The sequence below is a fragment of the Sycon ciliatum genome, chromosome 3 (assembly GCF_964019385.1).
Source record: "Sycon ciliatum chromosome 3, ocSycCili1.1, whole genome shotgun sequence".
Lineage (NCBI taxonomy): Eukaryota > Metazoa > Porifera > Calcarea > Leucosolenida > Sycettidae > Sycon > Sycon ciliatum.
In genome coordinates this window covers 10,224,460-10,237,748 of record NC_088645.1, presented here as the reverse complement: position 1 = coordinate 10,237,748, position 13,289 = coordinate 10,224,460, and the positions used below count along the sequence as shown (strand labels likewise).

Below are 13,289 nucleotides of genomic sequence, written 5' to 3'. Positions count from 1 at the left end.
AATATTGTCACAGGCGGCGAGGTCCTCCCGACCAAAGCGTGGCCGACCACGTAAGCACCCAACTCCACTACGGATACGGATACGGGATAGCGCCAGGCGTGACACAAACAAACAAACAAACAAACACACAAATACAATTTAAATCTCAGTTTATACGTAGTATTAACTGTAGTTAACACGGACGTAACGCTCTCTCAGCGCGTGCCCGCCTGCGTTTACTGCACGTAGCACTCCATATATACCCGGAGCGATGCCGCTACTTCACACTGCATTCCACATCTACCCATAGCGCTATCGTTGAGCTGCCCACGCACACCGCTGTGCACGTGACACGGGCACGGTTCGCGCCACGCGGGAGCGTGTTCCCCCTCTAGCTCTGTCGGCAGCTGAACCTACCAGCGCATCTGATCCCATATGTGCATGCACTCGTGTTCTTTGTTCCTGTTGTTGCTTACCACTCTCACTTGCTGTTTGCTCCAACACTAGCTCTTTGCCAAATTTTCCAGATTTTCGGTTTCTTGTTCCAACGTTTTCCATTCGAGACTATGGCCTCCCCTGCGTTCAGTACACTCACCGTGCGGGACCTACGCCTCAACCTCATGGAACGGGGACTTAGTCCCGCCGGCAAGAAAGCGGAGCTGCTTGCCAGGTTGATGCAATCCGAGGTCGGACCCCAAGTGGAGTCCTCTGAGACCCCCGCCGAGGCTGCCCGACAAACTGTCGAGGACAGGGAGACCCGCGAACTTACTATGCCTGTTGCCTCCGCGTCTACTACTATGCCTGTCGCCTCCGTGTCCGCGGCAATCGCGACTGCCCTGAAACCGTTTTTGGATCGACTGGACCGTTTGGAAGATGCAGCGCAAACAGCAACCTCAGCCCCAGGTACGTCCACTGTGCATTCGTCTAGTGTTTCCTGCACCATGCCGCATGATGACGGGCCTGTACAAATTTGGGCAAGCGCACCCCAGAGCGTGATCGACAAAATTATCACACACCAATTTGTTGATTTACAACAACTGTTGCCCACCACCGCCACGGACGTGCCAAGCCCCCACGCTCTAGTGTTGGGCGAGGAGGCACCCGGGAAATTCACGCTGTCCTCTCAGCCACGCATGTCCCGACGCATTTCGGACATCGAACATTGGCTAGAAGCATGGACGATATTCGCAGCCGTCTATCTAAATGCGCATCCGGGCAGAGCAGTAGAACTGTTGGCGTACCAGCACCATATTCTGAACGCCAGCAAGAAATTCACGTTCTCCGCAGTTGCGGAGTATGACCGCGCCTTCCGCCACAGCATCGCGTCCCAGCCGTCACGCCGTTGGGACACAACACCACAAACACTGTACACTACCGTGTTTGATGCCCGTGCCGTGCGGCCCTTTCGGCCCAGCTCCGCGGCAGCCTCCGGCGCCGCCCGCTCGTCCACCGAGCAGTGTCGCCTCTACAACCGGGGCTTGTGTCGCCGAAACCCCTGTCCGTACGTTCATCAATGCAGCACCTGCAACGTCTCCGGACACAGCGCACGAGATTGTCGCACAGGGCAACCAGCCAGCAGGCGTTCCGTTGCACCAACAATCGCCTTGGACGCCCGTTCACTTGGATCGGCTTGAGTCGGCCCTGGCCAGGCACCCTGACCGCACATTTGTTAACTCTCTTATGCATGACATGCGTGACGGTGCTGTAATCGGTTACTCCGGTGATCGCTCTCATTTTGTTGCTCCCAATTTAGTCTCTGCATTTCAGAACCCCCAAGCTGTCTCTACTTACCTGTCTAATGAATGCATCGAGGGTCGTATGGCCGGCCCGTACACCCACTTACCTCACGCAGATCTGCGCTGCTCCGGTGTAGGCGTGGTCCCCAAGAAGTCGGGTAAACTCCGCTTGATTATGCATTTATCTGCGCCTCAGGGCACTAGCATTAATGACGGTATAAGCCAAGACGAATTTTCACTGCACTATATGACTGTTGATGATGCGGTTCGGCTGCTGCACCGGCATGGCAAGGGGGCCCTGTTATCCAAAGTCGACCTACGCAATGCATTCCGACTATGTCCCGTGGCCCCGTCCGACTGGCCCTTGCTGGGCATTCACTGGGACAACGCATTCTACGTTGACAAATTCCTCCCCTTTGGCCTGCGGTCCTCACCATTTCTGTTCAACAGGCTCGCCGACGCCCTTTGCTGGGTAGCCACGAATAGATTCAATGTGCATGACCTGCTGCACTACCTCGATGATTTCCTCACAGTTCAACCCCCACAGCCGCCAAACCATGCTCGTCGGCAGTTTCACACGTTACTCGCAGTCATGGAGCACCTGCAAGTCCCGTTAGCCGAGGGCCCTGACAAGGTGTGCCCGCCGTCCACAACTGTCACATTTTTGGGCATAGAGTTAGATTCCCAAGCATGGGAGATGCGGCTGCCAGCCCCAAAGCTGTTGGAACTAAAGAGCACCCTTGACTCCTGGGTACACCGAGTACAGTGCACCAAACGGGAATTGCTCTCGTTGGCAGGCTCTTTGTCATTTGCCGCCAAAGTAGTACCGCCCGGGCGCACTTTCTGCCGCCGGCTCTTCGACGAGGCCAGCCAGTTCACGTCCCTTGACAGTACCCAGCGCCTGAACCAAGAGGCTCTAAACGATATATCCTGGTGGCACGCTTGCATTGAGTCATGGAACGGCCGATCACTACTGCTAGACCCATCCTGGTGCAAACCCACCGAGATGCAGCTGTTCACGGATGCTTCTGACCGTGGCTATGGCTTGGTCTGCGGCAAAGAATGGGCGTACGGCCAGTGGGAGGCACTCCACAAGGATCTGTCCATAGAATGGCGCGAGTTGTTTCCCATCGCCCTTATCTGCGTGACGCTAGGCAAACGACTTCGCAATCGCCGACTCTTAGTTCACTGCGACAACGAAGCGGTCTGCACAATCTGGCGCACAGGAACTTCTAGGTGCCCAGAGATCATGACACTTGTTAGGATTGCGTTGCTAGCGGCTGCCAAGCATAACATGGTTGTGTTTTTAGCACACATACGTGGTGTTGACAACGTTCTTGCTGACCGTTTGTCCCGGCTGCAGGTCGAGAGCTTCCGGAAGCTACATCCCCAGGCGTCTCCTGTCCCCATGTCGCTAGAAGTCCGGCAGCTGACACGCCTACTGACCACACCATGGGCCTCATCCTTGCGGGAGTGGCAACAAGTACCGCCCGGTCGTATGCTGCCGGTGTGACGGCATACGAGAGGTACACCAGCCTGCACCGTGTCGCGCCATACCCGATTCAGGCCACCCGCCTACTGGATTTCCTAGCATACATGTCATCCAAGTGCCGACTGGCAACTCTCAAGGTCTACCTCCATGGCCTCCGGCATCACTGCGTGGTCAACCACCTGTCGTTGTCCCCGTTCCAGGACGGGCGACTGGACCTGCTGCTCCAGGGTATCGCCCGCAACCAGTGCACGAGCAGCCAGGTGCAGGAACGCCGTGCTGTCACGCAGCAACACCTCCGTGCAATCCAGGGCTTCCTGCCGCACTCCGGTCTATCGCCAGCGGACCAAGCCATGCTCTGGAGCGCTATCACACTCGCCTACTACGGGTTCCTGCGAGTCAGCGAGTATGCCTCCACCGACCCGCGGAAGATGCTGACGCAGGAACGCGTCTGCATCCGGGAGAACACAGTGAGGCTGGCCATCCCGTTCTCCAAAACAACGCAACTGGGAGAGGGCAGCGATGTGACAGTCGGCGCCACCAACGATAGCACCTGCCCTGTAGCCGCATTCTCGAAGTACGCACAGCTGCGCCCCCAAGTGGCGGGAGCGTATTTCCGCTACCAGTCTGGCCAGCCGCTTCGCCCCTCAGACATGAACGACTTACTCCGCCGAGCTCTCCCCGGCCAGAAGATCTCCAGCCATAGCCTGCGTATTGGTGCAGCCACTGCCGCCGGAAGGAATGGCCTGCCACCCTACGTCATCCAAAGGGCCGGCCGATGGCGGAGTAACGCTTACCTCCGGTATGTCCGTCTGTCAGAATCGGACATGGAGCCAATCGCGAAGGCACTAGCGACAGCGTGAGTACCTGCACCGCCCTCCTAGCACTATCAACTGCCTGAGTGACGGCACTGCCCCCTTGACACTATCTGCTGTATGAGTGACAGCACTGCCCCTCTAACACTACTCGCTATAGGTCGTGGTGACCACACTGCCCCCCTAAGCACTGCTAGCGGCAGGAACGTCCGCACTGCCCTCTTAGCATTCCTCTCTGTATGAGTGCTTTTGCTCTTCCGCGCTGCTCCCTGCATAGGTGATAGCACCTGTCCTCTTGACACTATCTGCTGTAGACTCAAATGAATTTATGTCCTTGAACGTCGCTGTGCACTTGCATGTAGTTCCCCTGTTAATGTCAGCTAGATTGGGGCTCACGCCTCCCCCCAGCAATCTCATTTTTGGGTGGCATTCACATGGAGTGGGTGGCTGCAAAGCACCCCGTAAGCCTTTGAGCTGACACCCAACTCCAGGTTACCAGCCCCTCTGCATTCGTCCTACCATGCAGATGTCCGGGTGTAAGCGTAACCCCGTTAGCAGCCTACTTCCACATCTGTCCTACCATGTGGAAGTGCGGTGTAAGCCTAACCTTGTTAGCGGCCCCCTCCACATTCGTCCTACCATGTGGTGGCCTGGGTGTAAGCCTAACCCCATTTCCCCCGCGTGAGTTCCAGTCTAGCCCAAACCTTGTCTTCAATGTCTGTGCGTGCAGTGGGATGTTAAATCTCAGTTTATACGTAGTATTAACTGTAGTTAACACGGACGTAACGCTCTCTCAGCGCGTGCCCGCCTGCGTTTACTGCACGTAGCACTCCATATATACCCGGAGCGATGCCGCTACTTCACACTGCATTCCACATCTACCCATAGCGCTATCGTTGAGCTGCCCACGCACACCGCTGTGCACGTGACACGGGCACGGTTCGCGCCACGCGGGAGCGTGTTCCCCCTCTAGCTCTGTCGGCAGCTGAACCTACCAGCGCATCTGATCCCATATGTGCATGCACTCGTGTTCTTTGTTCCTGTTGTTGCTTACCACTCTCACTTGCTGTTTGCTCCAACACTAGCTCTTTGCCAAATTTTCCCCATCCCAACCCACCCAATTTGGCGTGGTACTAGTATCACAGTACTCATTACTACATACTATCCGAGTCACAAATAAATAAGGAACTCACGGAAAGGGTGGCATTCACATGGAGTGGGTGGCTGCAAAGCACCCCGTAAGCCTTTGAGCTGACACCCAACTCCAGGTTACCAGCCCCTCTGCATTCGTCCTACCATGCAGATGTCCGGGTGTAAGCGTAACCCCGTTAGCAGCCTACTTCCACATCTGTCCTACCATGTGGAAGTGCGGTGTAAGCCTAACCTTGTTAGCGGCCCCCTCCACATTCGTCCTACCATGTGGTGGCCTGGGTGTAAGCCTAACCCCATTTCCCCCGCGTGAGTTCCAGTCTAGCCCAAACCTTGTCTTCAATGTCTGTGCGTGCAGTGGGATGTTAACACAATTTAATTGCCGATGTATTCTTCTTCTTCTCACCGCCTCCGCCTTCAACATCTGTCCGAACGTATCAAACAACACGTGCCGCTCTCAATATTGTCACAGGCGGCGAGGTCCTCCCGACCAAAGCGTGGCCGACCACGTAAGCACCCAACTCCACTGTCCGTTCCGGCAGAGGCTTCTGCTCCACAAACGGTGTCTCGGAAAAACCAACACAGCACGCAGAAATTGGGAACAAACATTAATGTAAACAAAGACGAACACTGTGTCTTATCTTCATTATCAGCGAGTACCGGAACGCCGGACGCAGACAACCGCAACTCACCAAAGCTGAGAAGGAGCAAACGGCTGGCGGCAGCTCGGTTTGCAGAGGTGACTGGAAAGATGCATCGAAACTCTCCGGATATGGATGATGCCAGCGGAAGAGTTGACGACTGTCAGGCGTTTGGCAATGGCAAGGGAAGACCGGTCAGGAAGAGAACGCGACGGCAGCTGGAGGAGGAGTGTGGAAGCGACGTGTGCAGTGACGATGATGAACCCGGTGGTCAGTTGCTGGGAGAGCCGACGACAGGTGAAGGTGGCAGCGATGATGAAGAGGACGGTGACGATGATGACGATGATGGTGCAGATGGTGTGAAGGACGGTGGCGGTCAGAAACCAAGTGAAGGCGGAGGCGGTGAGAAGAAGAAGAATACATCGGCAATTAAATTGCATTTGTTGTCTAACCCCGTGTGTCGTGAAAGTTATGATGGTTCTTGGTTCAGTGTTGTTCGTTCTGCAAGTAGTTTCAAGCAGTTAAAAGTTCTATAAGCAGTCTACATTCGCATTCGTGATCCAAATCTTTGTAAACAAAAAGAAAATGTCACCGCACTTACGCTATTCCAGTAAATTCGCACTCACACACACTTACACATGCATGTCCATTGTCACACTGCACTTGCTGAATTTCCTATCATTTCTCACCTCACCTATAGTTTATTACCTGTGCAAATTGTTCCTAGGTTTGTGCTATTTTTCTTACTATGCTTGTATCCTCGCTGTTCCACTGCAAGTGTATAAATCCTATTGAAGTTTCATCATTCTCTTTAGTCACGAATTCCATTGATAATTGTGACAAGAAAACGTTCTGGAATACATGATTCGTCCCCATGGTTGTGATATGAGTGCGCATTTAGTTATATTCATTGCATTATTAAAATAATAACAATACAGCATTCTCGCAGGTACATGTACTACAAACAGATTGCAGATCGTAATTCTTGCTCTGCCGGCACGCAACTTTATTTGGGGCAGTGCAATCTCTGCGCTACTCACAAAATCAAACAGCCAAGACTCGAGTAAACAAATCCAATCGCACGAGATTTTCACGAGACGAGACTGCACCCATTGGCTTGTTTCGTATGAAGCAAACAGGTCACTGAATGCATGAACCTCTTCATAATGGAGATTTTCGCTGATATGCGAATTTATTATGCATACTCGGCCAATGCGTCCTTGAACCTTTCCCTCCAGATTGGGAACTGCCAACGATGCTATGCCACTGCAAAATTCAGATTCTACCCTATGATCGGAGCACGGAATGCCGGAAGCAATCATGCACGCCATGTACATAACCCCTCCCCCCTGTGTGCTCCCCAACGCATTCACGCTGCACAACTTTTCACTACTTTCACTTTAGCTCATACATGTACATCCTTCAAAGCGGTGAACCCCTTGATAGGCGACAAGCCTCTGGGTCATCCTAATAAAGATAATAGTATTATTATTATGACCAGTGCCTTACTTGTTACGTACCAATGTACAATGAACATGAGTATTTCGACAACACATCTAAGCCTCAGCAGCAACATAAACCTTACCGTCAAGAAGGTGAACTCGCGTTCTTCGCACACTGTTGGCAAGGGCAAAGAGATACGAATGGATCTAAATCCGAATAAAATCAGCACACGTTTACGTAAATGAAAGGGTGAGCATAAGCAAATGAATCGAAGGAAACTGGTCAACTCAGAGATCACCTGTCATTGAGTATTCCGTAAAAGGAGGCCTTCGCAGCGGAAAAGCTAAATTTAGAAAGGAGATCCTGTCAGCTTTTCCATTATTTATTGCATTCCATAATTCCACCTAAAATCAGCACACTTTTCGTAAATGAAAGAGTCAACACAAGCAACTGAATCAAAGGGAACTGGTCAACTCACCTGTCATTGAGTAATATTCCGTGAAAGGAGGTCTCAGCAGAGCCGAAGCGAAATAAGCCAGGACACGAAATATCCGAAACAGCTTATGCAAGAAGCAGTTCCAAAGAAGGAAGTTCCTCGCGCATGCACATCCGAGAACGGACTGCACTGCAACACAATGTCTGCCGTGCACGTGCACAGCACGCGGCTACCACGCGTTGGTAGATCTAATACCGAGCACCTTATGTAGAAACTTACGTAGCCTAAGTGAAATACCGAGCACCTTACGTAGAAACTTACGTAGCATAGCGATGTCGTTTTATCTGCCATGTGAACACAATAATAGAAAAGCTGACAGGATCGCTTTTCTAAATAAACGAAGCACAGAGAGACGATCTAACAGTTCTCTCCAACAGCAAAAAAAGAACACACAGGAACAAAAGCAAAAACGATAAGAAAAACGAAGACCGGCGTATAGTACACGGACGGAAGTAGCGTACCAAAACACCAGAGCCAGTCAATGCCGAAAATGCACGAAAAACAGCGGATGCAGCATGTCACGTGCGCCTGCTCAGGCGGGCTGCGTCAAATATGGATTCAACTTCCGCAAAATTGCGCAAGCAAAAACGGAACTTCAAGCGGGATTCACAGAAGCTTTTTTGCGATGCGACTCGCGATGCGACGCGATCTGCGATGGGCGCGTGCGATGCGAACTCGCGAAATACCATTCACAGAAGAAGTAATTGATGCGACATCTTGCTGATTTGGCTACGTCACCAAGATATTCGCGCGGTTTGTTACAACTTGTACAAATTTATAGGCAACTCTTGAACCTTTGTACAACTTTGCTGTAGAAAAGGTCAAAATCGTACGCCAAATCGCTTGTCGCATTGCATCGCATCGCAAAAGTTGAGCCAAGCTCAACTTCTGCGATGGCCCAGTTGCGGCAGTTGCGTGGAGTGCGACATGGCTGCGATTTGGGGTTTTCCCGGTTTCGCGCCTGTCGCATCGCGTGTCGCATCGCAAAAAAGCTTCTGTGAATCCCGTTTTTAATTCCAAGACCAGCAAAATTTTGTCGCAAAGCTGACTTCTTCTGTGAATGGCATTTCGCGAGTTCGCATCGCACGCATCCATCGCAGATCGCGTCGCATCGCGTGTCGCATCGCAAAAAAGCTTCTGTGAATCCCGCTTAATCCGCCGGAGCCTAGTGTGGACCCTGGCTAGCGCCAGATCAGCAGACTCTACTGACGTAACGACTTTTGCATAGCTACGGGAATAACTTTATTAGGATGACCCAAAGGCAAATCGCCTATCGAGGGGTTCACCGCATGGAATGGTTGTGGTGTGACAAAGCAAAGAGGCAACCATTGTGTGTGGGGGGGGGGGGGTAGGGGGGGGGGGAGGGGGGGGCGACGACTGCAGCATGTCGTGTCGTACGAATTGTACACGATTTTACCTCAGCCTAGCCTAACAAGCCCTTCTACATGTACCACAAAATCCCGCCAGAGCGCCCCTACCTCCTCGACGCTTCAGGTGGGGAGGGGCGGATGGGCGAGTCCTACTTGCCGCATTCAGTGCTACATTATAGCAATAAAAACTGTTTTATGGCAGTTTTCTAAAAAAAGTTATTGTGTTCTAGTCCATGGACCCCGTCTAAAAAGTAAGAAATTAACAAAATGTGATAGCCGAAAATTAAAATTTCACACAAAACCTCACAATAATCACACACAGAATGAAAGGCTAGAAGACTTTTTCCCCTCGTGATCCTCTTTCCCATGTGTAATAGGTAGCCGAGTGGTAGGCGCGGTGAAATCAACAATAATTACTTTTATTCTACTTTCAGGTACACACCTGAGATATAATCGTTCGTAAAAGATGAAGCGGCAAAATAAATAACTTTCTCTCCGGTGCTCACCTAGAGGCTGAATCCTTATTCTTCGAGTTAGCTTTCATTGCTATCCAATCTAATCTAATCTTCTCTTCATCAAAACAGAAATGCGCAGCCGCTTTTATGCAGCAGACGACGTACGCTTACATACGGAGATACACTAAATATTATAGCAATAAAAACTGCTTTATGGCAGTTTTCTAAAAAAAGTTATTGTGTTCTAGTCCATGGACCCCGTCTAAAAAGTAAGAAATTAACGAAAATTAATGTGATTGCCGAAAATTAAAATTTCACACAAAACCTCACAATAATCACACACACGATGAAAAGCGAGAAGACCTTTTCCCCTCGTGGTCCTCTTTCCTATTCATGCATGTTGGCGCAGTACTCGTACAAGTCACCCGTGAAGTGTCAGACCAAAGAAGTGTTGAAAGCAGTATTTTTTTAAAACTAAGATCCTCAAGTGTTGTGATTATTGTGAGGTTTTGTGTGAAATTTTAATTTTCGGCTATCACATTAATTTTCGTTAATTTCTTACTTTTTAGACGGGGTCCATGGACTAGAACACAATAACTTTTTTTAGAAAACTGCCATAAAGCAGTTTTTATTGCTATAATTTCTTTTGTTTTTTTAGCTAAGGATATTATTATTATAATTGTGTCACCAATGGAATGCCCTAAATGATGGTCTACATGTCGTGCCTCTACATGTGCATCATATCAAATTCAATACCGTATTATACGCATTGATGTGCAAGCCTTTTCTTGCAGAAAATGGCACTAGTCTTGCATATTCCTGTTCTTCTGCAGGGGAATCATATGGGTAGTGGCGGTGATACTTTTTTTATACGCAGGTCATTCTGTGGATGTTGCTGTTGCAGAATTCCATGACTCTGTCATAAAATTGTCTTGTCTTTCAGAAAATTCAGATGTCCACACCCTACATCACATTTACTTGAGAATTGTAACTAGGTGCGTGCCGCAGATGTTTTCCTTGATTCTGTGTTTATAATTGTAGTCATGGGTTGTCGTGATAAAGGTCATCCGGCATCATATTGTACTCAAATCGTAATCTTGTTGATGTCAATAAACGTTTGGAAGTAGTTCAATGACTTCAAAGTGTTACAAGTCCACGATTGTCTAAAACAACACAGCAAAGTAGGAACAATAAATATGTATTAAAATGTAAACAAATACATTGTCGAGTCCGACACCTCGTTCCAACAACTACACTGATCCTGAGGATATAAGGGGCAAGGATATAGTTGGAGGTACTGAGAGATAAACAAGGCACTCTATAATAATAAAATGTTACACGACTTTGGGGGAGTATGAATGATATCCAGTCAAATCTCTTTAGGACGAGCATCAAGGGACCGCTGGTATTTGTTGCGTGAGTTCGTCTTAACCCTATTTTATAACGAGTGAATACAATTACTTCTCCAATAGAGACACGAATACATTTCTTCTACAGCGAAAGATTCTAAGCCAAACCAAACCATTGACTCGTCTTGTATGAAACAAATGAGTCACTGAACCTTTCTTTAGCAACATGACGGCAACTGAAACAACAATAGAGAAAATACGATACATGTACAGCACATTCTTGCAGGTACTACAAAGTAACAAACAGATTGTAGATCGTAATTCTTGCTCTGCCGGCACGCAACTTTATTTGGGGCAGTGCAATCTCGGAGCTACTCACAAATCAAACAGCCCAGACTCGAGTAAACAAATCCAATCGTACGAGATTTTCACGAGACGAGACTGCACCCATTGGCTTGTTTCGTATGAAGCAAACAAGTCACTGAATGCATGAACTCCATAATGGAGATTTTCCCTGTCAGATATGCGAATTTATTTTGCATACTCGGCCAATGCGTCCTTGAACCTTTCCCTCCAGATTGGGAACTGCCAACGACGCTATGCCACTGCAAAATTCAGATTCTACCCTATGATCGGAGCACGGAATGCCGGAAGCAATCATGGCCAGTGCCTTACTTGTAACGTACCAATGAACAATGAACATGAGTATTTCGACAACACATCTAAGTCTCAGCAGCAACATACAACATAAGCCTTACCGTCAAGAAGGTGAACTCGCGTTCTTCGCACACTGTTGGCAAGGGCAAAGAGATACGAATGGATTTAAATCCGAATAAAATCAGCACACGTTTCCGTAAATGAAAGGGTGAGCATGAGCAAATGAATCGAAGGAAACTGGTCAAATCAGAGATCACCTGTCACTGAGTATTCCGTAAAAGGAGGCCTCGACAGCAGAAAAGCTAAATTTAGAAAAGAGATCCTGTCAGCTTTTCCATTATTTTATTTATTTTATCTAAAATCAGCACACCTTTCGTAAATGAAAGAGTCAACACACACAAATGAATCAAAGGGAACTGGTCAACTCACCTGTCATTGAGTAATATTCCGTGAAAGGAGGTCTCAGCAGAGCCGAAGCGAAATACATGTAAGCCAACAGCTCATGCAAGAAGCAGTTCCAAAGAAGGAAGTTCCTCGCGCATGCACATCCGAAAACGGACTGCATGCATGCAACACAATGTCTGCCGTACACGTGCACAGCATGCGGCTACCACGCGTTGGTAGATCTAATACCGAGCACCTTACGTAGAAACTTACGTAGCCTGAGTGAAATACCGAGCACCTTACGTAGAAACTCACGTAGCATAGCGGTGTCGTTTTTCTTGCCATGTGAACACAATAATAGAAAAGCTGACAGGATCGCTTTTCTAAATACATCAGGCAAAGCTCCGTATTAGTTCCGTACTGCTTCCGTATTGGTCGGGCAGGGATACTACACCCTCCCTTCCTACAGATAATCACGCCCTCGTGATTTTCCAAAAAAATAGTGAAGAGTTACGAACACAGCGTCAACCGGAAGATGGCAAATTATATCGGAAATGATAACGTTTAGAGTAGACAGAAGAAATGAACTGATAACAAATCATAAAGTAGAAGCACACCAGGTTCACACGACCTCACGGGGTCAAAAGGGGAAAGAACTGTCCTCCAAATAGGACCTGAAGCCACAGCACTCTTGCTGCACAACGCTGGCACAACCCGCCAGGAACATCGCAGTTCAAAAACCGAACTGAATACACTATAACTATAAGGGGCGTTGTCACACACATTGTCCCACGTTAGCTGGGTAAGCCGTGGCTCACCATGATCAGACGCCTACCAAACTAAACTGGATTCACACACTCGCATAAAGGAAGACTGAAGAGAACAGGGAGACTGAAGGAAAACAGGAAAGAAAATGCCATACCTGGAATCAGCGTTAGTAACCACGGCGGCGGCTGGAGCTACGGCGGAGAGCAAGCCAGGTGTTATCTTCATCTTGGTTGAGCCGGTCACTCAGAGCGGCTAGCTCGGCGTCAGACAAATGACCTCCCTCCTCGTCTTGAATCGTGGTCTTCACATTGTCGATAGCATCGCTTTGCGCGACGTAAAGAGTGATGGTCTAGCCAGGAAGAGTGTTGACGAAAATCTGCATCCCACCACGGAGACGAAGTACCAAGTGAATAGTGGACTCCTGCTGAACGTTGTAGTCACTCAGGGTTCGGCCGTCTGCCAACGGCGTGCCGGCGAAAATCAAACGCTGCTGGTCTTGGGGAATACCCTCCTTGTCTTGGTCAGCAGCCTGCATGTCGTCCTCCTCATCAGCTTCGC

At 49.5% G+C, this 13,289-nt stretch overlaps 2 protein-coding genes across 2 annotated transcripts; both read left to right on the top strand.

The window, feature by feature from the left end:
• The first annotated feature begins 1,659 nt into the window (after positions 1-1,659).
• Positions 1,660-3,228, top strand: LOC135812832 (uncharacterized). Its single transcript, XM_065326047.1, has one exon. The coding sequence runs from the start codon at positions 1,660-1,662 to the stop codon at positions 3,226-3,228; it is 1,569 nt and encodes a 522-aa protein (XP_065182119.1).
• An 83-nt stretch (positions 3,229-3,311) lies between these two features.
• Positions 3,312-4,067, top strand: LOC135812830 (uncharacterized). The gene has a single exon (XM_065326046.1). The coding sequence runs from the start codon at positions 3,312-3,314 to the stop codon at positions 4,065-4,067; it is 756 nt and encodes a 251-aa protein (XP_065182118.1).
• The last annotated feature ends 9,222 nt before the right edge of the window (positions 4,068-13,289 follow it).

Excerpts from the sequence above, each read along its gene's own strand:
- LOC135812832 (XM_065326047.1), top strand. The coding sequence starts at position 1,660 with ATGCATGACATGCGTGACGGTGCTGTAATCGGTTACTCCGGTGATCGC.
- LOC135812830 (XM_065326046.1), top strand. The coding sequence starts at position 3,312 with ATGTCATCCAAGTGCCGACTGGCAACTCTCAAGGTCTACCTCCATGGC.